The sequence below is a fragment of the Saccopteryx leptura genome, chromosome 6 (genome assembly GCF_036850995.1).
Source record: "Saccopteryx leptura isolate mSacLep1 chromosome 6, mSacLep1_pri_phased_curated, whole genome shotgun sequence".
NCBI classification, from domain to species: Eukaryota; Metazoa; Chordata; class Mammalia; order Chiroptera; family Emballonuridae; genus Saccopteryx; species Saccopteryx leptura.
The window spans coordinates 8,177,342-8,199,758 of record NC_089508.1 but is presented as its reverse complement, the minus strand read 5'-3'; the positions used below and the strand labels follow the sequence as shown (position 1 = coordinate 8,199,758).

Genomic DNA, 22,417 nt, shown 5'->3' with positions numbered 1-22,417 from the left:
CAAGTGTATTTGCATAGCCAGGTCAGTTTACATACTGTGCACTAGAAGACATTTTCACTATTATTACTATTTTTTGTTATCGGTATATTATGCATTTTTTTGCTTATTAACATTTGTAATTCACCTCTCTCAAAGTTCTTTCATTCATGTCTAAGACACATTTTTGTTACATAGAGGAGATACAGGATCTGCTATTTAAACAAATTACCACATAAGTCCTCCACGCCTCCTTTTTTTCCTAAAGGCTACAGAACTCTGGAATTATTTAGAATTACCACATGTGTTTTTTGTTTGTTTTGTTTTGTTTTATTTTACTCTTTTTTAAAAAAGGACCATATTTGATTCCTAGGAGTTAACTTTTTTGGATCTGAATTGCTTTAGTGATTGTTTTTAACATTTTAAATTTCAGGCATAGTTTGTTTTTTTCTAAGGAAATACATAGATATTAAGTAAACAATTTGAATACTTTTGACAAGTACATATAACTGTAATTCCCACCCTATTAAAATATAGAATACTTCCCTTACCCCCAAAAGATTCCTTGTGTCTTTCTCTGGTTGAACCCCACTCGTCTTGAGCTTTTCCCGCTGTGGATGAGCGGCTCCTGTGGAGAGCACTGTATAAGTGGTATTTATTCTGCAGCGTGGACGTTTCTGTCTGACTGCTTCTGCTCAGCACAGTGTTTTAAAGGCTCATCAGTGTGGCTGGAGTATCAGTTGCTTGTTCAGTCTGACTGCTCAGTGGTGATCTGTCTTGGAGACATTCCAGTTTGCTTCCTGTTTCTGTTGATAGACAATGTGGTTGTTTTCATGTTTGTCTCTTATGAATAAATATTGCTTCTGTAAACATTCTTGTCCAAGAATTTTTATGGATAAAGGTTTTTATTTCTTTTGGGTAAATATCTAGAAGTAGTTACTGGTTTATAGGGAAGGTATATAGTTAATTTTATAAGAATTGCAGAGTGGGTGTGTCACGGTACATATCCACAGTAATGCGTGTGAGTTCTGGGCACCCACGTCCCCTTCAGCACGTGGAGTCTGCCGATTGGTTGGTTTGTTCGTTAGTCAGGGTATTGGAAATGTTGCTGTGTCTCGTACTTTTAGTTTATGTTTACTTGATGACTGATGTTGAGCACATTTTCACTGTGCGTGTCAGCCATTCATTTTCCTCGTAGAGCCTCTCCTCAGCCTTCTGATAGCCTCTACCCAGCCCCTTCTTATCTTTAAATAACAAGGCTGTTTTGCTTCTTAAAATTGAGCAGTAAGGGAGGTGTTCTGGATATAAGTCCTTTTTAAGATATACATACATGTTGTAAATTGATGTTTTTCAACCGTTGGTCCTGGTGCTGGTCCACCAGAGATTTTGTGCTGGCCCATGAATGTTAACCACCTTGATGTTGTATGAAGATCGTAGACCCAGTGATCTTAGTTGAACTCGCTTACACTCAGGGTGATTGCCACTTATCAGCTTACATCGTCGATGAAAATACCATTGAAGTTGTCTTAGACATCTTTGGAACTTGCAGCCTCATTCAGACAAACTTTTGCACTGTGCAGAGCATTTAGGAGTCATGCGCAGTAGACAAAGCATTCGGACAAACTTACGTAGTCAGTGCATTGTACGTGTGGAGTGCGGAACTCAAGCACCAGCTTGTACCCTGTTGCCCTGTTCTGCACAGTGAGATAAAACTGTATTCATTCTGTGTTTCTGTTCTGGCCGGCTAGGTCACAGGTCCTCAAGTGTGAAAAGGTGGAAGTAGTATTTTGTCTAGTCTGTAGTTTGGCGTATTATCTTTTATACTTTTTCTGCATCTTTTGAGATGGGTCATAAGACTTTCCTCCTTTATTCTGTTAATGTGAGAATTACATGATTGATATTTGAGTGTTGAACTAACTTGGTATTCGTAGCATAAACTCCATTTAGTTATGGTGTATTGTGCTTTTTACATAGTGCTGGAATTGACTTGCTAATAGTTTGCTAAGGATTTTTATGCCTTTGTTCATGAGGGTTACTGGTCTTTAATTTTATTTTGATTTTTCTAAATTAAAATTTTAATCTCCTCGACTGGCTTGGGTGCAGGGTTGTGGGGCACTGTTTGGGCTCCCCATTTTCTTCCTGCTCTGTCTTCGTCCCCCATCTCTGCCTTTTTACTCCCGCTTCCTCTGTGAAGAAGGCTGGGCTCTGTGGGCTCACTTTGTTTTCTAGCTGGTACAGGTAACCAGCTGTTCTGTACGGCCTGCTTTGCCTAATGTCTGAAATAGTAATTTCCTGTATCTGTCCAATTTTTGTATTTGTTCACAGTGGGAGGGCTCATTGGGTCCCCGTTACCTTGTCCTGATTGTAAGTGGAAATGAAGTTGACAACTTTAAAGTGTGTCACTGGTATGTTTTCCCCCAGAGTCACTTTTCCTCATGCCTTTTTCCTTTGATTTTTCTTCTTTCTCATGTGTGGAATAATAAGCCTTTTGAAACAATCAGTTTGCTACTGTATCAGAACAATGGAAGTTCTTACTGTTAAATTGGGTCATTTGCATGGAACTGCAGAATATTATCTGCATTTGTCATTGATACAACTAATTAAACTATTAAAATCTATGGATAAGATTAGTTTCTTCTTAGGATCTTAAAAATGTTTCCATTGTGAGAAGAAAGTAAGTCCTCATATGAGTTTTCATAATCTTGAAGCTCAAAAACTAGGTTACTTGTGACTGCTTTGAGCTGGTTAGCCTGATCCTCTCCAGGTCTGGGAAGGGAAGCGTGCCGGCCAACGCCTGGGGGCGGGCTGGTGTGGGGCCCTGTCTCCTTCTCTATAACCTGAGCTTCTTTAAACTGGGATTTATTCTAGAATTAAGATAGTCTTCTGTATTATGGGTAATTCTATTGTTGTGATTCAATGTAACTTGACTTTTACTACCTTTTTTACTTACAGAGTTAGGAAAGCAGTGTAGTAGTAACAAGTCCTTCCTAACTGCTTAAGGTAGCAGATCGCCTTCCTTCCTCTTCTCCCTCTCAGACCCTGTGCAGTGCTCTGCCTCTCCTGTCCCCTTCCTTAGTTCTGTTTCCTTTCGCCTGCATCACTCCTCCGTGTTATTAGGACAGTGATAAATACTCAGTTGATTTCTCTTTTGCATTTAATATTTCATTAACGGTTTCCGTGTTGTAGTTTATCTGTGATCCTGGGAGAATGTCGTACACAAAGTAATATTATTGACTTTCTCTTCTCTGTCACGGGCAGAGTTTAGTAGTGCTGTTCGCTGTTCCTTCCCTGAGAGCTGCCTTCTCTGAGCTCTCTTTCCATCTCATGTGCTAATATCCTTCTCATACCTATTTTTTTTTTAAAATTTTTATTTATTCATTTTAGAGAGGAGAGGGAGAGAGAGAGAGAAAGAGAGACAGAGAGAGAGAAGGGGGGGGAGGAGCTGGAAGCATCAACTCCCATATGTGCCTTGACCAGGCAAGCCCAGGGTTTTGAACCGGCGACCTCAGCATTTCCAGGTCGACGCTTTATCCACTGCGCCACCACAGGTCAGGCTCATACCTATTTTTTTTAAAGTTTTTAATTTGTTTATTTTATGTCCCTAACTAGGTTTAAGTTGTCTCATGTTAAGAACTTTGTTTTCGTTAGGCTGCCCTCAAATGCCTACTTTGTTCTTTTGAAACTTTCTAGCCCTGATTTCTAGCACCTTTGAGCACTCCCTGCCTCCCCTCCAGCCAGCCCCTGCCTCCCCTCCAGCCGGTCCCTGCCTCCCCTCCAGCGGGTCCCTGCCTCCCCTCCAGCCGGCCCCTGCCTCCCCTCCAGCCGGCCCCTGCCTCCCCTCCAGCGGGTCCCTGCCTCCCCTCCAGCGGGTCCCTGCCTCCCCTCCAGCCGGCCCCTGCCTCCCCTCCAGCCGGCCCCTGCCTCCCCTCCAGCGGGTCCCTGCCTCCCCTCCAGCGGGTCCCTGCCTCCCCTCCAGCCGGCCCCTGCCTCCCCTCCAGCCGGCCCCTGCCTCCCCTCCAGCGGGTCCCTGCCTCCCCTCCAGCCGGTCCCTGCCTCCCCTCCAGCCGGCCCCTGCCTCCAGAGCAGCCCGTGCTCAGCTGGCCTTCGCTGGGCATCCCACCGCAGCTCTGCCCATGGCTGCCACCCTCATTCTGTCCTCTGCGCATTAGGACAGTTAAGTTGAAATGGTTCATCAAGTAGAAACATATAAAATGAGTATCAGATTTTTTCAGTATTAAAATCTGAACTTCTTATGAACATTTGCCATATAAAATATTAAGGGCTATTAGTAATCATGTTTTCAAAGAATAAATACTATACTACTCTTTGGGGAAATTTCATGATGATTATTAAATAAAAGGCAAGACACAAAACTAGTACAGAGGATGTTTTACAGAATAGCTATGTACATGAAGAAAATAAACCAAAATATTTTCAGATTTTCAAAAATGAATATTTTCTCTTATAACTTTAGAGTGTATTTTATCTTTAGAGAAAAAAGAATCTCAGCAAATATTAAGAAATAATCAAAGGCAAATTGCTTTTTAATGTGACATTAGATTTAATCATGTAGCAGCATATTGAGCAATGGCTCTCCGCTCCGCCTGTGCAGTGTGATCAGGGTCTCGGTGCACGGCCTGGTGAGGGCAGCCCCCAGAGGGTGCTCTGTGCATCGAGTTTGGGCACCGCCGGCCGAGTCTGGCGCGCAGAGCTCCTTAATTATGTCTGGTGGAGCCATGCACGCATGCTCACGTTCATCTGGTTTGGGGCCCTTTAATTCATAGGGGCATGCAGGTACCCTGTGCTTCTCTAGGGCTTCTACCTTCATGTGGGAGACTTGTCCAAGAAATTTGGTTTCTGCTAACATGCCTATCTGCTCATGAAAGAGCTCCAAATAGTTAACCCACAGATTTTTTACAGTTGGCTTTGAAATGAGGTTAAGACATTCATGTTCAAGGTAGATGTTTAGGTAAATGCTAGATATATTCTCCCTTCTACCAAATGAGTGTCTGGTTTTGTTAGAGTCTTAATCCGTATGGACTTAATCCCTATTTATTTATGACGGTCACCAGAGATGGTAAATTTGTATCTCTGACTCTAGATAACCAAGAACCACCATCTGTATTTTATTTTAGGAAAGTAAATGTGCCCAGAGAAATGGTGAATTAATAAGAAGTTGGATAATGCAAGGAGAAAAACATTCTCTTTTGTGACTTCTTTTTAACAGACTGTACTAATGAGTATTATACATTCCCCCTCTGCTGTTGCGTCAGTGAGCTGACAGAGAGCTGGAGGTGGAGGGCGGGCTTTTGCATCTTGGAGCCGAACAGTTCTCTGTGTCCTGGGCCCTTCCCAGCATGAACTGATAGAAGCCTGGCTTCCAGGTTCCATGGGAAGAAGTTTGCAGACTGATGTTTCAGTCCCCTCACTGATGTTATAAGAAGTGACCCAAATTTTTAATTCATAGATCATAAATTTTTGGTAGAAGGGAGAAACTTTATACAGCTTCATTTTTAAATGGCAGCCAGTTGCTTTTAGATGGTGCCATTGAAATATATCACATTTTAATTTTTTTGCTGTTGTCATCTTCATTTTGACACTTAAAAGTCTTAAAGAAACGTTTAGTGATATTCTAGTTAAAATGTCAGTCCCAATTTCTTTTCTAAATCTTGGCTATTACAGAGTTGGCAAAGTATTTTAGATTTGAGATATGTTAATAAAATTTTAGTTATGAGTTAAGGTAGTTTCTTCAGCAGAAATAGCTGGCTTTGGCTCGAGTGCAATGCCAACGAGGTGCTTCTTTATTTTGTTACAATGGAATCTTACCGGATTAGAAAAGTATGCGTGCGCTGAGACCCCTCCTTGTAGGAGGCTTTCATCATAATACCCTGATTTATATAGGTTGATTCTCATTATTACAAGTTTAATAAATTACTGCCTGAAGGAAAACCTGAAAATTAAAGTTGATATAGCATGGGTTGAAATGGAATAAATCAGAATTTTATACTGATGGGTAATCCAGGATTTGTCTTAGGAAAACCCCTTTCAAATCTGAGTTATAGTAATGAACTATTCTAAAAGTTAGCATTTGGACAGTAGCTTTACCAAAATTCCTCCTCTTAAATTTCAATTTTTTTGTTTCTTAAAGTCTTTTATATTTTATTTTATTTTTAAAATTTAATTACTGATTTTAGAGAGAGATTAAGGGCGAGAGAGAGGCAGAAATACCAATCTGTTCCTGTATGTGCCCCCACCGGGGGTTGAACCTGCAACCTTTGCATATTGAGACAGTGCTCTCTAATCAACCGAGCTATCTGGCCAGGGCTTTTCATTTCTTACACTAAGTCTCTTCCTCTCGCCGAAGGCCTGTTCTCAGCCGTGAGCTCCAAACATGCACATGTCTGTCCAGCTTCCTGTGCTGCTAGGAAAGGGGCCACAGGTTCCTGTGACACTTGACGAGCGGAGTCTGCAGAGTAGGGGATTGGCACTCACACCCTCACGTGTTGTTAGATTCTGCTACTTAAGAGGTGATGACATGCAAGATCTTATGTACTGTTCTCTTCCATGGCGGGCGGAAGAGGCATACCTGGAAAGGTAGAACTCAGGAGGCAAGCTAGTTTTTGGGTTCTGATCAGTGTCATGTATGTTACCTATTTACTGTCACATGCTGTCTCTTAACCTAGGCCCTGCCTGACTCAGATCGCTTATTACTTTTCCTCAAAGCATTTCAGATTCCTGCATTTCTAATTACAAGAATTCTGAGATATTATTAGAACTGTGTGTATAAAGTGACTTTGTTTAAACCTCAAGGAGTAAAATTAACATCTGTGACAGGGTATCTTGAATGAAAAAAACCCCCTATTTTAAGTATTTGCAGAATAGTAGCTGAAAACTATGTATTTTCACAAATATTCTCTCAGTTAAGGTAATGGGCCTCATTTATCACTTCTACTGCTCTGCTGACCCTTGAACTAGCTAAGCTACATAGAAAGTCTGTCCAAGTAACTTTACCCCAGACTTCCTAAACAAAAAGCAATTCTGAAACTAGTTTGGAAATCTTAGCTTCCTCATTTGAAATTTTTACTCCTTTTCAAAATTTTTCTTAGATTCTCAATAAACAGGATAATACCAGCACAGGATATCAAACATTAAACAAACACTGTCTGGCCCTGGCCAGGTGCCTCGATGGCTAGAGCGACGTCTCGGCACACCGAGGTCGCGAGTTCGATCCCCAGTCGGCATGTACGAGAAGCGATGATGACTGTGCAGCTAGATACTAGCTGGAAGGACAAAGTGGAACAAGGAGTCCATGCTTCGTTCTTCTCCCTCTCCCCCCCCCCCCCCAAATCAATGGAAAGATAAAAAAAAACCAACCAATTTTAATCAGTCAATTTATTATTTAAAAAGTTCACAAAATTATAAGCTATTTCCCACCCTTCCATAGTTACTTAACAAGACAAAACTCCCAACGGGCCTGATATATTTTGTTTATAAAATACCTTTTTGTTAGTAAATACCTCTGTAAATTTAACTACTAATGCCCCATAGAATGTGAAATGGATGTAGTCCAGTGACACTGGTGGGCAACAGTTGTCACTGCGCCCCTTCTTCCTCTTGATTTTAACTTACCATATGGGAGGTGAGTGGTAGGGCCCCTCAGTTTGACATGTGGGAGTCGCTGTCAGAAAGGAGAGGCTGCAGGCCCGTGGCCCGTGCTTGCTTGCTCTGGAGTTCCAGAATATTCTTCGTGGTAAGGTCGGCTTTGCCAGCCGTTTCAGACTGTGTAATTGTCATCAGAAACACAACAAGAGTAGGATTTGACACTAATTGGTTAAAATAAGTATTGATGTTTTAGTAAATCTTAGAAATATCTTGTAGTCCCTTGGTGAAACAGTTAACCTTGTCCCTCATCTTTGCTTAAAAAAAAAAAAAGCCTAATGAAGGTAAAATAAGTTTAAGATTTTTCTTAACTTTTGCTAAGGCTGAACCACACTTCTAATTTTGTATAATTTATCACTTACAGAATTGGAACTGGAGAGAAATATAAGATTTATGGATATTTTGAGAATATCTGAAACATTTCTAAAGAGTTTGACTTTTTCTTACACATAGTTATAAACTTAAGCATCAAAACTACATTGTTTGGTAAGAGAAATGGATTTGTTAGTTATTTTTGAAGGTTCTCTGAAAATAACTCAGTCGTTGTCACCACTGCTGGTACTAACTGACTCCTGTGTTTCAAGGAACCCAGCGACAACGGACCTCTTTTCACTGAACTGAAGTTCTACCAGCGAGCCGCCAAGCCCGAGCAGAGTAAGAACCGCAGTCCGCGTGTGTCAGTGCGCGTCTCTGCTGCCACTTGTTCTGTGTCAGCCGGCGCTAGAGCGTCGGGTCTTACGTCATGATTATCTTTTACTTGATAAACACGTTCTAGTTAAATGAGAATTGTGTGAGAGAACTCGGATTTCATCATGAGCTTGTTAGAAGATTTTACCTGTATTGATATATAGACTACTGTTAGTAAGGATATATAATAGGAGATGTTAAAAATAGAAAAATCACCCTCATCCATGAGTATGGCTCAAGGATCTCCAAATCTTTTTGAATTATTTTTTAAGTTCTGGAGAATGTAACCTGGGTGGGGTTTGGGGTATCATCACTGGTAAAGTGGAGCACACTATCGAGGTGAAGAGCGGGGCCTCTTCTGGCCACTCTGGACCCCCAGCCCCCGCCTCCCCACCGCTGCCCACGGCTGCCCCACCCCAGGGCCACAGGGGTCTCCCGAGGTGAAGAGCAGGGCCTCTTCTGGCCACTCTGGACCCCCAGGCCCCCGCCTCCCCACTGCTGCCCACGGCTGCCCCACCCCAGGGCCACAGGGGTCTCCCGAGGTGAAGAGCAGGGCCTCTTCTGGCCACTCTGGACCCCCAGTCCCCGCCTCCCCACTGCTGCCCACGGCTGCCCCACCCCAGGGCCACAGGGGTCTCCCGAGGTGAAGAGCGGGGCCTCTTCTGGCCACTCTGGACCCCCAGTCCCCCCCCCCCCCCCGCCTCCCCACCGCTGCCCACCCCAGGGCCACAGGGGTCTCCCGAGGTGAAGAGCAGGGCCTCTTCTGGCCACTCTGGACCCCCAGTCCCCCCCCCCCCCCGCCTCCCCACCGCTGCCCACGGCTGCCCCACCCCAGGGCCACAGGGGTCTCCCGAGGTGAAGAGCGGGGCCTCTTCCGGCCACTCTGGACCCCCAGTCCCCGCCTCCCCACCGCTGCCCACGGCTGCCCCACCCCAGGGCCACAGGGGTCTCCCGAGGTGAAGAGCGGGGCCTCTTCCGGCCACTCTGGACCCCCAGGCCCCCCCCCCCCCCCGCCTCCCCACCGCTGCCCACGGCTGCCCCACCCCAGGGCCACAGGGGTCTCCCGAGGTGAAGAGCGGGGCCTCTTCCGGCCACTCTGGACCCCCAGTCCCCCCCCCTCCCCCCCGCCTCCCCACCGCTGCCCACGGCTGCCCACGGCTGCCCCACCCCAGGGCCACAGGGGTCTCCCGGTGGGGTGGTACAGGCCTGGCAGGCTAGGGAAGCCCTCCTGGGTGAGGACTTTCAGAATGAGGTAAAAAACTTTTTGATTGTGGTAAAAACAGCCTTTCTGTGGAAGCAACCAAATATTTACATAATTAGGGATATTAATAGCAACCACAGTACTGTGGTTTGATTTTTTTTTTAAAGAGTGTTTTTGCAGATTTTTCATTGTAAAGACAATGTTTAGGGCAGGGTAACAAAATATTGTGGGCTAATAAAAATGCTTTGAATTACTTTTTATTTATTGATTATAAAGTACTGTTTTACTTCCTTTTTTAAATGACTAAATCAAAGTGAAATCTTATTATGGATGTAAGTACATTTTACTGTTAGTGATTTAAAAGACGATGACCAGCAATTGAAATCACAAGCCTCTGTTTTAATTTTTAGTTCAGAAATGGATTCGTACCCGTAAACTGAAGTACCTGGGTGTTCCTAAGTATTGGGGGTCTGGTCTACATGATAAAAACGGAAAAAGGTAAAAATGTGTACGTTTCGTTTCTTGCTTCCCCGTTTTGAGCGTTCCCTGTCTAGTTGGTTAGTGAGACTCGGCCGAGCGCCCCCGTGCGGCTGGGCGGCCCTCTGGGTGTCGGGTGTGTGTGTGCACAGGTCCAGGATGCCCTGGCCCCTCGGCTTTTCCTACAGCAGATGGCGGTGCCTCGTGGGAGCGGGCGCCTCTGTCTGCAGGACGGGTTCACACGGTAGCAGCTGCCTGGAACCCAGGTGACAAGTAGGAACAAACCCAAATGCGCCTTGTGGTATTTTTTTCTTTAAAAACAAGCAAGCAAACAAAAACTCCATGTCCTTGGTGTAAAAGGCAGCCCTTTCATTTGGTATTTCATGTTGGCATATACCTGCCCACTGTAGCATTTTGCCTTTTATGAGGTTTCAGCCCCTGGCTGGAGAGAAAACACTGCTGTGTGACATGCATGAAGCAGGACAGTGGAGTGGCACAGTGTGGGACCGTGACTTCTGGGTCTTAGCTCTGAGAACGGAGAGACTGACTGGCAGAGCTGAGCTGGAGAGAGCCTCCGCTAGCTTGGTGGTGCTCTGTCCACACGGGACGGGACGGCATCTCCTGGAGGAGGGCTGGGGCCGCGGTGGGCGGGGGCATTTAGTTAGGAAGGGTGGGATGCTTCCCCTGCCGGGGAAGGAGACTGGCCCGGCTTTCGGGGCGTTATCGGGCCCGCTGCCTTTACCGGCCCTGCTGCTCTTCTCATCCCAGCTTTGTGCTCTGTTAAGTCCGTGCCGTGGGGTCTCGGGGTGTGCTTCCTACGCGAGCCATTTCCAGGCTTCCTACGCGGACAGTCCCCCACCGCCCAGAATGGTACTGCTTGTTGTGAGATTCCCTTTCCTGGCAGGGAAGCCCTGCCGCAGGGGACAGATTTCCTGTCGTGTGTCCTTGGCCGGAGCGCCCTCAGCGCTCCTTCGTAAAGCAGTGGTGGCACGGGCCGGCGCGCCGGTGGGTCAGCGTGGTCGAGCCCTGGCCGCGTGGAAGAGGACGGCTCGCCTGTGCCTGCGCATGCGCCTGTGGGTGCGCTGGAGGGAGAGATGGAGCGGAGAGCTCGTAGAAGGGTGGGCGGCCGCTGTCGTTTGTTTGGAAGCTCTGATTCTGGAGTCCGTGCATCTCTTAGGGAAGGTGAGACTCCTTGAAATGATAGACAACATTTTGTTACATATGGTTTTGCTGAGACAAGATTCTGTATTTTTAAGAAAATTCCTGGAGAAATAGTATAGATTGAGGTTTTATTCGCAAGTTAAGAGCAAGGATTCTAGAGCTAGACTGACTGGTTTTAAGTCTGTTTGGCTCCTTAAAATGTATGTGAGTGGGTAAGATACTCCTTTCTGACTTCAGTGTTCTCGTCTGGGGAAGGAGGGACCAGCTACACACTTAGGGGGTTAAAGGTGAAGCTCTTAGTCTCCATGGAAGGTGTGTGTCAGCTCTCACTCTCAGATGTGCCTTTTATCCCGTCAGGGCTAAGAACTACTGGTCTAGCAAAGCGCTGAGCAGGAGGGATGGCTTCTAATGGGACAGGACCATGCATGAGGGCTCAAGTGGGCTCTGGCCCGCTGTGTGGCTGATCGCCATCTTTCTTTAACAAGGAACAGGGCACACTTGTGGGAGAGAAGGAGACAGAGACGGTGGCAGATAAGACACAGAGGAGCGAGCACACATAGCTAGAACCTATGTGTAGTAGGCAGAAGCTCTTAAACAAGGGACAGTGACAAGCTGGTGAAAGAAGGAGTGTTTGAGAATTGCTTTGCATAGTGTACATGGTGCTTTGGAGCCTCTGGAGGGGATGTGGGCAGCAAGACCCCCCTGCGGTTATTGCGCGAAAGCAGAGACTTTTGCTAGCACTCAGCACACTGTCAAGACCACGCTTCACAGAGCTGACTGGGAGGGAAGTGGCTGGGGTGAGAGCATTTCAGAATAACAACGTTTGCCCTCCTTCCAGAATTCTTTTTCACAACAAACAGTGTGTCACATCCAAACCTACCCACCCCTGAACTGGATTACACTTGGTTCCATCCGTGTTGTGCCGGGCTCGTTCCTTTCAGTTTCTCATTCCCTCATCTGTAACACGGGGCAGTGGCCCTTTCGTTAAGGAGTCACTGTGAAGAGGAAGTAGTATGTGCTCAGTAACCATTAGTTGCATCATCATTCCCCCTGAACTTGCCTTCCTCTTCCCCTGGTTTTGCTTTGGGCATGGTGCCTTTTGTTAAAGTTGCCTACGTCGTCATAGCCTATTTTACCTTCCATAGTTTTACCACATATTTTCTGGTAAAGCAGTGACCCGTCACACTGTGGAGTGTGAGTGTGGCCCTGTGACGTGATCAGGGCCTGGGGCCATAGTGGGGATGGAAGGTGACTCAGGTAGCCGACAGGACGCTGCAGGAGAGCTCTGCCCCTCGTGGACTGGAGGCGCTGTGGAATGCAGGGACTCGGGGACCAGACCCTCGGGCCACTTCTTAGTGCACCTTTATCGCGGCCACCTTCCCTCTTAGCCTGCTCTTTCTGTGACATGAGGTTGCTGGAAGTGTCCCCTACAATGGAGCATCATTACCTCTATGGTAGTGATTTACTTTTTAGGTTGACACTCTTAAGAACTATCATTTTCGCTTTTATAAAAGTAAAGATATAGGAATCCTTATTATTTATTTATTTTGCCAGAAATTCTTATTCCCTATAATTGATTTGAATTAATAGGTGTATAGTGCTTAGAACAATATCAGGATCATAAAAAAAGTTATCTGAAGTCATTATTAAATTGCGCTGATTTCTATTTTCTCGTTATTTGCCTTGTTTTATCAAGTTTCCAGGAGAGTACACATTGATGGTTTTTCTTTAGAGAGTTACTTGTAACTAACTTCCACTGTACTGCCCAGTGGTGGAAATGTCTTCCCAGAAGAGTATGGTGCTAATTTCTATGCAGTGTACAGAATCGTGCTTCAGTTGATGTGGATAATTTAGAAATAGTGAGGTGATTAAGGGGTTGTTCATAGAGTTAGTGTGGAGTGATGTATGGCTATAAACAGAGAACTGTTTAATGTGATGTGTGAATATTCTCAGGTTGAATTAGGCATTGTGGTTCAGCTCTCTTTCAGACTGTCAATAGAGGTTGTGTTTTTGTTACTCATTATTTTATCTTAATTATACACATATCACTTATTTGTAGAAAAACAAACACATGATCTGTCCTTAGTCTCATTCCTCCACCTTTGAAAACCTGTTGTACAAAGGAAGTCAGGTTGTTAAAATTATTGTTCCCTCTTTATTGTCTTAGAGGTCACCGTACTGAAAACTTCCATGAGTGGATACATTTGCCACTGACTGCGTGACATCGGGCAAATCGTTTTACCTCCAAAGACATTAGTTATTTATTAAAGATGTTCACGTGAGATGATCTCTAATTCTCTTCCAGTTCAAAAATGGGTAGAATTCTGAACTTGTTATTTGGCTTGTTGTCATTTGATGTTAGCTCTTCCTTCCCCGTTGAACTCGTCATGCCGTCTGTTTATCTTAGAAGCCGACAACACGTATGTGGGATTTTTGTGTCCTGCTGACGTTTGTTTCCCTATGTTTAGCGTGGTGGTCGAAAGCACGGCCCCACTACTTACTGGAGGACAAACTATTCCCTCAGTTTTCTTATGCTGTCAAATGAGGCTGATAGCACCTGCCTCGTGGGTGACGTGCGGTGGGTACCCGTGTGCAACCGAGCGCTTAGAGTAGTCCCTGCTCACACCAAGGCTTCAGTGAACGCTGCTGTGTTATTATGGGGCTTGTTCATCTCGTCCTCATGGGAAGAGGTCTTGGTACATTTTTAGTGTGGTCTTGGTGTTTATTGACTTACTGAGTAATTTAAGGAAGTCAGACTCTGGAAATCTTAATAAAGGCAAAAGTGACCCTCAGAGCAAAGGTGAACTGTACTTTTGCAACCTGATCACACTGAAAGTATCACGTGGTTGTTGCGTCTTGGAGTGTGAGTGCCAGAAGGACCGTGAAAGCACGAGCCCTGCTTTCTCGATTGAACCCTGTGGAATCTGGGGCCCAAGAAGTAATGTGGCTTGACTAAGGTGACAGCTGGTTTGTGGCAAAACCCTGGGTCTTCACCTTTTCTCAGAATATTTTGTCTTCCCCAAATCTTGTCTGCTGAGTATTTAATATACAGTCCTTTGGCACCTTTTTAGCAATATTTTCCATTCCACTATTGTTACAGCATCTCTTGACAGTCTTGATTTTAGCAGAATGGTAGCAGTACTGCTAAAATGTGCCTTACAAACAGAGCAGTGGTCAGAGGAAGGAAGCTGATACCCAGAGACATGCATTAACTATGAGAAAGAGCAGTGATGTCATTCGGCTCTGACTGCTTTGTGTTCACTGTGCATCAATCTGTTGGCTTCTCCATGGGCATATCTGACAATGACTATTGTCTCTAGCTGAGACCAAGAGGAGGCCTCAGGGTGAAGGTGCAGGAAAGCACTTGAGCTCTTGAGAATTCTCCTTAGAAGGAACTGTTTCAAGTGTTTGTCTTTCTTTTCCTTCTTCTTTCTTCCAAAACCAGGGGTCCCCAAACTTTTTACACAGGGGACCAGTTCACTGTCCCTCAGACCGTTGGAGGGCCAGACTATAAAAAAAACTATGAACAAATCCCTATGCTCACTGTACATATCTTATTTTAAAGTAAAGAAACAAAATGGGAACAAATACAATATTTAAAATAAAGAACAAGTAAATTTAAATCAACAAACTGACCAGTATTTCAATGGGAACTATGCTCCTCTCACTGACCACCAATGAAAGAGGTGCCCCTTCCGGAAGTGCGACGGGGCTGGATAAATGGCCTCAGGGGGCCGCATGCGGCCCACTGGCCTTAGTTTGGGGACTCCTGTCCTAAACATTGCCTTGAAAAACTACTTTGACAAGGAGATTATTCAAAGGTAGTTTTTCAGAATTCTATTTTGTTTATTGACTTTATTTGTCTTCAGTTACAGGTTTATGGTAATGGATCGTTTTGGGAGTGATCTTCAGAAGATATATGAAGCAAATGCCAAAAGGTTTTCTCGGAAAACTGTCTTGCAGCTGAGCTTAAGAATTGTGCGTGAGCTCTGTGTTTGTTGCGTTTCAGCCAGGGAAGCTCTTGCGTTGAGGCTCGGTCCTCTGCTGGCTGGCGCTGGTACTGCACTAACTCCCTCTGCTGCTCTCCTAGCTGGACATCCTGGAGTACATCCATGAGCACGAGTACGTCCACGGGGACATCAAGGCCTCCAACCTTCTCCTGAGCTGCAAGAATCCTGACCAGGTGAGCTTCTGGCTTTAATTTCTACTATTTAAAACCTGCTGTCTCAAAACAAATAGACTTGCTTTGAACTTCTGAACCCATGCAGAAGTTTTACTTTTTGAAGTAGATATGGTAATAATAATATTTCTTCTTGACACTTTTCTCTAGTTAACATTCTACATTTTTGATGCAATTTGTTGGCACTTTATCAAGTTGGCTAGTTTGCCCTAAATAATATTCAGAAGAAGTGCTTGTGATACAGAGTGAATTTCAAACAGCGATTTGGGGGTGGGAGCTTAAAATTACATAGTGTACCAATGAATTATGTCTGCCTGTCTGCTTTGTCAGTTTTCTGTTTCCTTTGTTCAAGAAATCCATCAAGTGTAAGTGTTCTGTTTCTTGGGAAATTTGGTCTTTAACATGTTGATTATTCAAATCAGTTGGTTTACAGAAATATCTTAGCTGTCGAAATTTGTATGCCCTTAGTGTTTGGAATTCAGATTTGCATTTTCTTTTAGTTTATTACATTCCCTTTGTAATTTTTACTTTTTAAGGAGAGGAAAAAAGCTAATGTTATTTTACCTTTATTTGAGCTACTTTACTTGCAGTAGAGGGATCTAGACAATTGAATTGTGACTGATTGTGATTGTGGTGAGGTTTAGGTGACATTTCATTGTTGAGCCGCTGCACTGACTCCATTCTGAGTGTTCTCTCTTCTTACTCCATCTTGTCTGAGAAAAGATGATTTAAACATTCTAAGTGTGTTTTTGTCAGTAGTCCACACTTATCTTTTCCTCAACGCCTTCTCTAACTTCGGCCTTAGATTCCCCTTTGCCCTCTGTCTCCTCTTCTCTTTCTGCCCTCACGTGTTGGCTTCCCGCCTCCATCGCCGCTGTGGTGGCCAAAGGGGGTCTGTGTGCAGGTACAGGAGAAGGTTCTCAACTAAAGCTTGCTCATGGAGAAGCCTTAGGGCAGTCACAGCATTTCCAGCCTCCTTGCTTTGGATTAAAAATAAAACATCGCTAAGAAGCTGAGTGATACGGTTTCTGTGAGTTGAAATAGACTGGACATAATAAATAACAGCACCACCCGTTTCAGTCTACAGCTGACTAAAACCTGCTGCCTTTTGTTTCTATGGAAATATGTTTGCAGCTCTGTTAGTCTTTGGGCATGTGCTTTGGGTGGGATTATTTTTCTCGTATTAGATGTATGTGCTCGACTCATCCCTCTAATTTTACTACACTTCTCTCTTGTGACCAACTGCATACGTTTGGGAGACAGTTCCCAGAACTGGAAGTGTAACACGAGGCTGCGGTGTAGAAGAAAGACAAAGTTATTAGATTGCTGTGCTGATCAGCTCACACGCGCATGCCCACAGATGTGTGTGTGTATCTCATTAAAATTGAGGTTTAATTTTGAAGACTTGACTTTAATATATAATATTTTAATGTAGATAAGGGCCTCATCCAAAAGTTCTTGAGATGTTTATAATCTGAAATACTGTTATGAAGTGAATTGATGTTTGAGATTTTACAAGGGAAGAGGCAGAGGAATAGAAGACAACTGATGTGTCCCGTGCCCTCTAAGTCAGGGTGGCAGGCGCATGGTGCAGGTGTCTCGTGGGGCATGTGTATCGCGACAGGTCCTGCTGCTTTTACGCTGGGCTCAGTCTTTCAGACTGTAAGAAGTGTGAGGTACAATCCTTGTCAAATAGAGGAGACAAGATTAATTCCAAGTGTAACACATATTAATCCAAAAAGAATACAAAGTCAGGTAATACTCTCTGGACAATAGCTACATGGCCATCTAACGTTTTCCTTTAAATAAAGTCAGAATGAGTCTTTGCTTTCGTTTGCATATAGAATCTAACTTGTTTGGGCTGCTGTAGTGCTTAAGTGACAGTATTTTGTTTTTAGCTTTTATAAGACTATGCAACCATTCCGGCTTTCATTTGTCTGGGTGCTTGGGAATTTGTAGGTGTACCTGGTAGATTATGGCCTTGCGTATCGGTACTGCCCAGAAGGAATTCATAAAGAATACAAGGAAGACCCCAAAAGATGTCACGATGGCACTCTTGAGTTCACCAGCATCGACGCGCACAATGGCGTGGGTATGTCAGCGGCGGTAGAACAAGAGCTACACAGCCTGGCGGTTCTGAGTTCTGCACAAGTAACCCAGCGGGGAAGAGCAAAGGGGCGGGGCGGGGCGGGGCGGGGACGAGGGGCGGGTGAGTTCTCCCGTGTCCTCCCGTGTCCTCCCAGGCTGCAGAGACAGGCAGGTTTGGCAGTGAAGGTGGCTCAGAGAGCCGCAGTGAGGACTTCTTTCCGGTTCCATTTACCTTAGTTGGGAAGTTGTTGTCTCTCCCGGTAACAGTTTGAGTTTCTCATGCAGCCACACCTTTGTAATCGGTAAACCTGTCAGGTTAGTCCATTCAGCAGCCGTTTCTTTCTTCTGTGCCCAACACTGGAGGGGGGGGAGGGGGACACGGGGACACGGAGGTCTGAGACCCCCAGGTCTCCAGCCCTCTTAATAGCTCACAGCATTTTTAAGACCTTCAGGTTTTCCAAGGGCAATATTAAGTGTGTCATTGTTTTATATTTTATTTCCCAGATTAGTGGTCTCAGTTTAAAACTCTAGATTTTGCCTGTTTGGGTTTTCAAATAAATTGTTAGTTATAGGTAAACTATTTTTTTGATACTACCCAGTATTCAATACTTTTACTAAATGTAGCCAAAGTTTGCTGGTGAGAAACAGGACTGCAGAGCAGACCGCTCCCTCTCGCTCTGTGCGTGCTTGAAGTTATTTCCGCGTGCCTAATCTGCTCCCGTGCCCGTAGCCCCATCGAGACGCGGGGACTTGGAAATCCTGGGCTACTGCATGATCCAGTGGCTCAGCGGCCACCTGCCGTGGGAGGACAACCTGAGGGACCCCAGCTATGTCCGCGATTCCAAAATTAGGTAAAGGGCACTTCTGGGTTACCTTGGGCCAGCTCTAGAGAGGGCAAATGTTCTCCAGTCAGAACGTCGTAACTGGGGCTGTAGCTTAAACTGATCCTAATGGAGAAGTAGCAAAGGACCTGTTAAATAGTAAGATTTTTTTGTCTTTTGTTCAGGTGATTTTATTTTATTTTATTTTATTTTTCTGTATTTTTCTGAAGCCGGAAACGGGGAGAGACAGTCAGACAGATTCCCGCATGTGCCCGACCAGGATCCACCCGGCACGCCCACCAGGGGGCGACGCTCTGTTGCGACCAGAGCCACTCTAGCGCCCGGGCCATCTTTGCTCCAATGGAGCCTCGGCTGCGGGAGGGGAAGAGAGAGACAGAGTGGAAGGAGAGGGGGAGGGGTGGAGAAGCAGATGGGCGCTTCTCCTGTGTGCCCTGGCCAGGAATCGAACCCGGGACTTCTGCACGCCAGGCCGACGCTCTACCACCAAGCCAACCGGCCAGGCCTGTTCAGGTGATTTTAGAAGAATGTCTACAAGCATATTTAGGCTGTAGCACAGTGCTTGCTTAATGTGCCGTTTACTATTATTCAGTATCAGTAACTTTCTGTGGCATCAAGCTTCAAAGAATGACTTATTCTTTAATTTTTAACAGGTACAGAGACAATATTGCAGGTTTGATGGACAAATGTTTTCCTGAGAAAAATAAGCCAGGTAGGAAAAGACTTTTTACATATTCGTAGAGATTTTGTTTTCCGAGAGAAAAGGTGTCTGTGGAATGTCTCTTGATGTACGAGTTGAGGTGGAGTTGTGCTGGGGCCTGCTCTCATCAGAAGAGCACTTCCCCTTTCCGAAGGAGGCTGCAGGAATGCTTGGGTTTCATTCAATTATTCATTGCTTTCAGGAAGGGGGCCAGATTTCATTCATTCGTTCAGCTGTTTTCTTATTGATGTTTCATTATGTGCCAGGGATCATTCTAGGCACTAGAGATACACTAGTGAACAGAAAGTAAAGATTTCTGTTTTTCTGACGCTAATGCAATAGTTGGAAGGGGTAGATAGTAAACAAATGAGTGAATTTTACAGTGCCGTATGTGGTTAGCACTAGGGAACAAGAACAGGGGTGGGATTAAGGAGTGAGGCAGGGAGGAGGGCTGGAGCTGGGCACTGGGTGGGCAGCGCGCCTTGCTGAGGTGGGGGCCCCGGGGCCGGTGGGGGAGGAGAGAGGGTGCGCCCGCGGGGGCCTGGGAAGAGCGGTCCAGGCGGAAGGGCAGAACGCCCGCGTCTCTGAGCAGGGCGTCCTTTGAGGCCATCGCAGGGGCTTTGGCTTGCCTTGGAGCGAGAGTGTGAAGCTCGGAGCGGAAAAGCGACCTGAACTGTCTGTCTTTAAGGGCCATCTGCCCAGCTCTGTTTGGAGGGGGGGACTGCCCAGGGAGCGGGGACAGGTACGGGCAGGAGCAGGTTGGGAGGCTCCTGTCACAACCCAGCCCAAGCCCGAGGTGGCATGGAGGTGGCGTGACGTGGTCAGTTTGGATGTAGTTAGAGGTCTTTTCAAGGCTTCACCTACTTGTCTCTCTCTGATGGAGGTCCACCCGGATCTCATGCTATTTCAAGTTGCGACCTACCAGCTACATCAAGAAATGGAACGTTATAGGTGTCAAGAAACTCGCCCTTGGTCCCAGCCTGTCCCTCTAGCCTAATGAATCACTACCCAGCTTCCAATGCCAGACTGGTTTCCAAACTACATGGAAATGAAATTATAGCATGAATAAGACATAAAATCCTGCCCTTATGGAATTGCCAGTCTAGTTCCGTTTGAGTGTCCGTCTTTCACTCGGAGTTGTGTTTGTGAAGTTTGTTCGTGTTGTTGCCTGGGTGTTCTGCATGTTTTTATTTTTTAATTTATTGAGGAGTCATTGACAACATAAATGTATATATTAAAGTGTATCGCATGATGTTTTGATATACATATACATTGTAGAATGACTATGAAAATCAAGATAATGCACACATCTGTTACCTCACACAGTTAGCTTGTTTTAGGGTGAGAACACTTATCTACTCTTAGCGACCTGTGTGTCGCTTCGGTCCTCAGAACCCGGTGCTGAGAAGTGCTGGCCTTGCCTGGTACGGCTTCTTCCTGTGGGTGTGGTTCTGCCTCACCGTACAGGAGCCTTTGATCATTCAGGAGGAGGTCTTTCTCTTCACGGGAAAACCAGACCGTACTTCTTTCTTCAGCCTGTTTTCGGTATGTTTTATATCTCATTTACACAAAGAAGCCAAGGGAAAAAAACAGTGGCTATGATGTTCTTTGTACGTAAGCACATTTTCATAATCTATGTTCTAGGTCCTTAAGTAGTTTTGATAGCTTTAAAAATGAAGCAGTTATTTTTATGCATGTTTAAATTTTAAGTATGTCTTCTTATTGACTCACAATTGCAAAAATGTGGTTTTTTTTACATTGTATCTCAAAACATTTTTTATTTTGACTATTATCTGACAGTGCCTGAGTTCAAAACCAAACTTTTCATTGAAAATATGATCGAAAAAACATCATTTAACGAGCTATACATTTTAGTTCTAATTTAGCTATAACCATAGATTGTTTTCTTAGGAGGGATAAATACGTTATATTTATGATTTAAAAATTACAAAGTAAGTATGCTATTCTTTTAGATGAAATTGCTAAATACATGGAGACAGTGAAGTTACTGGAGTATGCAGAGAAACCTCTGTATCAAAATCTACACGAGATTCTTTTACAAGGACTGAGGTCCATCGGAAGCAAGGACGACGGCAGACTGGAGCTCAGCGTCGTGGAGAATGGCGGTTTGAAGGCGAAGGCTGCACCCAAGGTGAGTCTTGTTCTTGAGTTAGCCTCTGCAACAAGTACTGCTTTTCATTTTAGTAGGGTGAATCAGTAGCTCAGTGAGGAAAATAACAGATTGCTTGGCAATTAAATATCACCATTATCTAAAGGCAAGCTCTTTATGATACAGAAAAATATATAGAAGGTTGTAGGAAAATATTTATAAACATATCATGTACAGTAGCAAGTTATTTTTTTAATATTCTAACTTGGGACAGTCCTGTCTGGCAGAGGGTTCTGATGAGGCACTCATTCATAGTTTGTGCATCTCTTCTTCCAAGTTAGCCCCTGGGGTTGACCGGGTCTCAGTTTTTTCTTGTTTGTCGGTGTGGTCCACGTATTTATTACCTGAAAATTGGTATTGAAAAATTACCATTTGAAAGTTTTCTTATTTGTTGGTGTTTTTACCGTTGGGACATGATTTTGCCTTTACTGAAATGTCATTATGTAAAGTGCTGTGTATGCATATAAGGCAATTGATTGTTTAGAGAGAAATGTTAAGAAGTAAATGAACTTTATGGTAGAAGTATTGTGTGACCAATAAATAACTCTTGGTAGCACCTTACTCTTGAGATTTTACAGGTATGCGTTAACTTTTTGGATTATTATTGGTTATTTCTAATAATTATTGACATTGATTTTCTTTCTAATCTATAATGAATAAAATGTGTTAGGTGCTTTTATATTGACAGGGCAAACTACTTCTGGAAGAATGATGTTTACATGATTGACCAGTGTTACTGTTGTTAACTCTAAGCTGTAGGAGTTTCCTTTGGAAATTTCATATTCCAAACTAGGAGGAAAGGGTTAAAAACAAGTTTTCTCTTTACAGTAAGTAGTAGCAAATTAAAATTTTTTTTTTTTTAAATTTTTATTTTTTTATTTTTTTATTTTATTTATTCATTTTAGAGAGGAGAGAGAGAGGGAGAGAGAGAGAGAGAGAGAGAGAGAAGAGAGAGACAGGGGGGAGGAGCTGGAAGCATCAACTCCCATATGTGCCTTGACCAGGCAAGCCCAGGGTTTCGAACCGGCGACCTCAGCATTTCCAGGTCGACGCTTTATCCACTGTGCCACCACAGGTCAGGCAAATTAAAATATTTTAATCATTCTGACTTACAAAGGAGGAGATTGGAATTTTGAAATTGGATCATGAATTTGACTTTTTGGCAAATAGTAGATCTGTAATTTCATCACAGAATTGGAAATTACACTCATTTAATTAATATTTGCATACATTGTTTTTTCTGTAAGTTTTGTGTTAATTGTATCTGCTCAATTTCGTG

The 22,417-nt window shown here is 44.4% G+C and overlaps 1 protein-coding gene across 2 annotated transcripts in view; it reads left to right on the top strand.

Annotated features, from left to right (window-relative positions):
- LOC136376546 (serine/threonine-protein kinase VRK1) overlaps positions 1–22,417 on the top strand; it is a 73,168-nt gene that overhangs the window by 33,970 nt on the left and 16,781 nt on the right. For both annotated transcript variants that reach the window (XM_066342673.1, XM_066342672.1), the window contains exons 4-11: positions 8,220–8,289; positions 9,934–10,021; positions 15,031–15,139; positions 15,252–15,344; positions 17,301–17,433; positions 18,160–18,280; positions 18,922–18,980; positions 20,942–21,120. In XM_066342673.1, the coding sequence (XP_066198770.1) occupies positions 8,220–8,289; positions 9,934–10,021; positions 15,031–15,139; positions 15,252–15,344; positions 17,301–17,433; positions 18,160–18,280; positions 18,922–18,980; positions 20,942–21,120 (852 nt within the window). The remainder of the gene's footprint in view (positions 1–8,219; positions 8,290–9,933; positions 10,022–15,030; positions 15,140–15,251; positions 15,345–17,300; positions 17,434–18,159; positions 18,281–18,921; positions 18,981–20,941; positions 21,121–22,417) is intronic.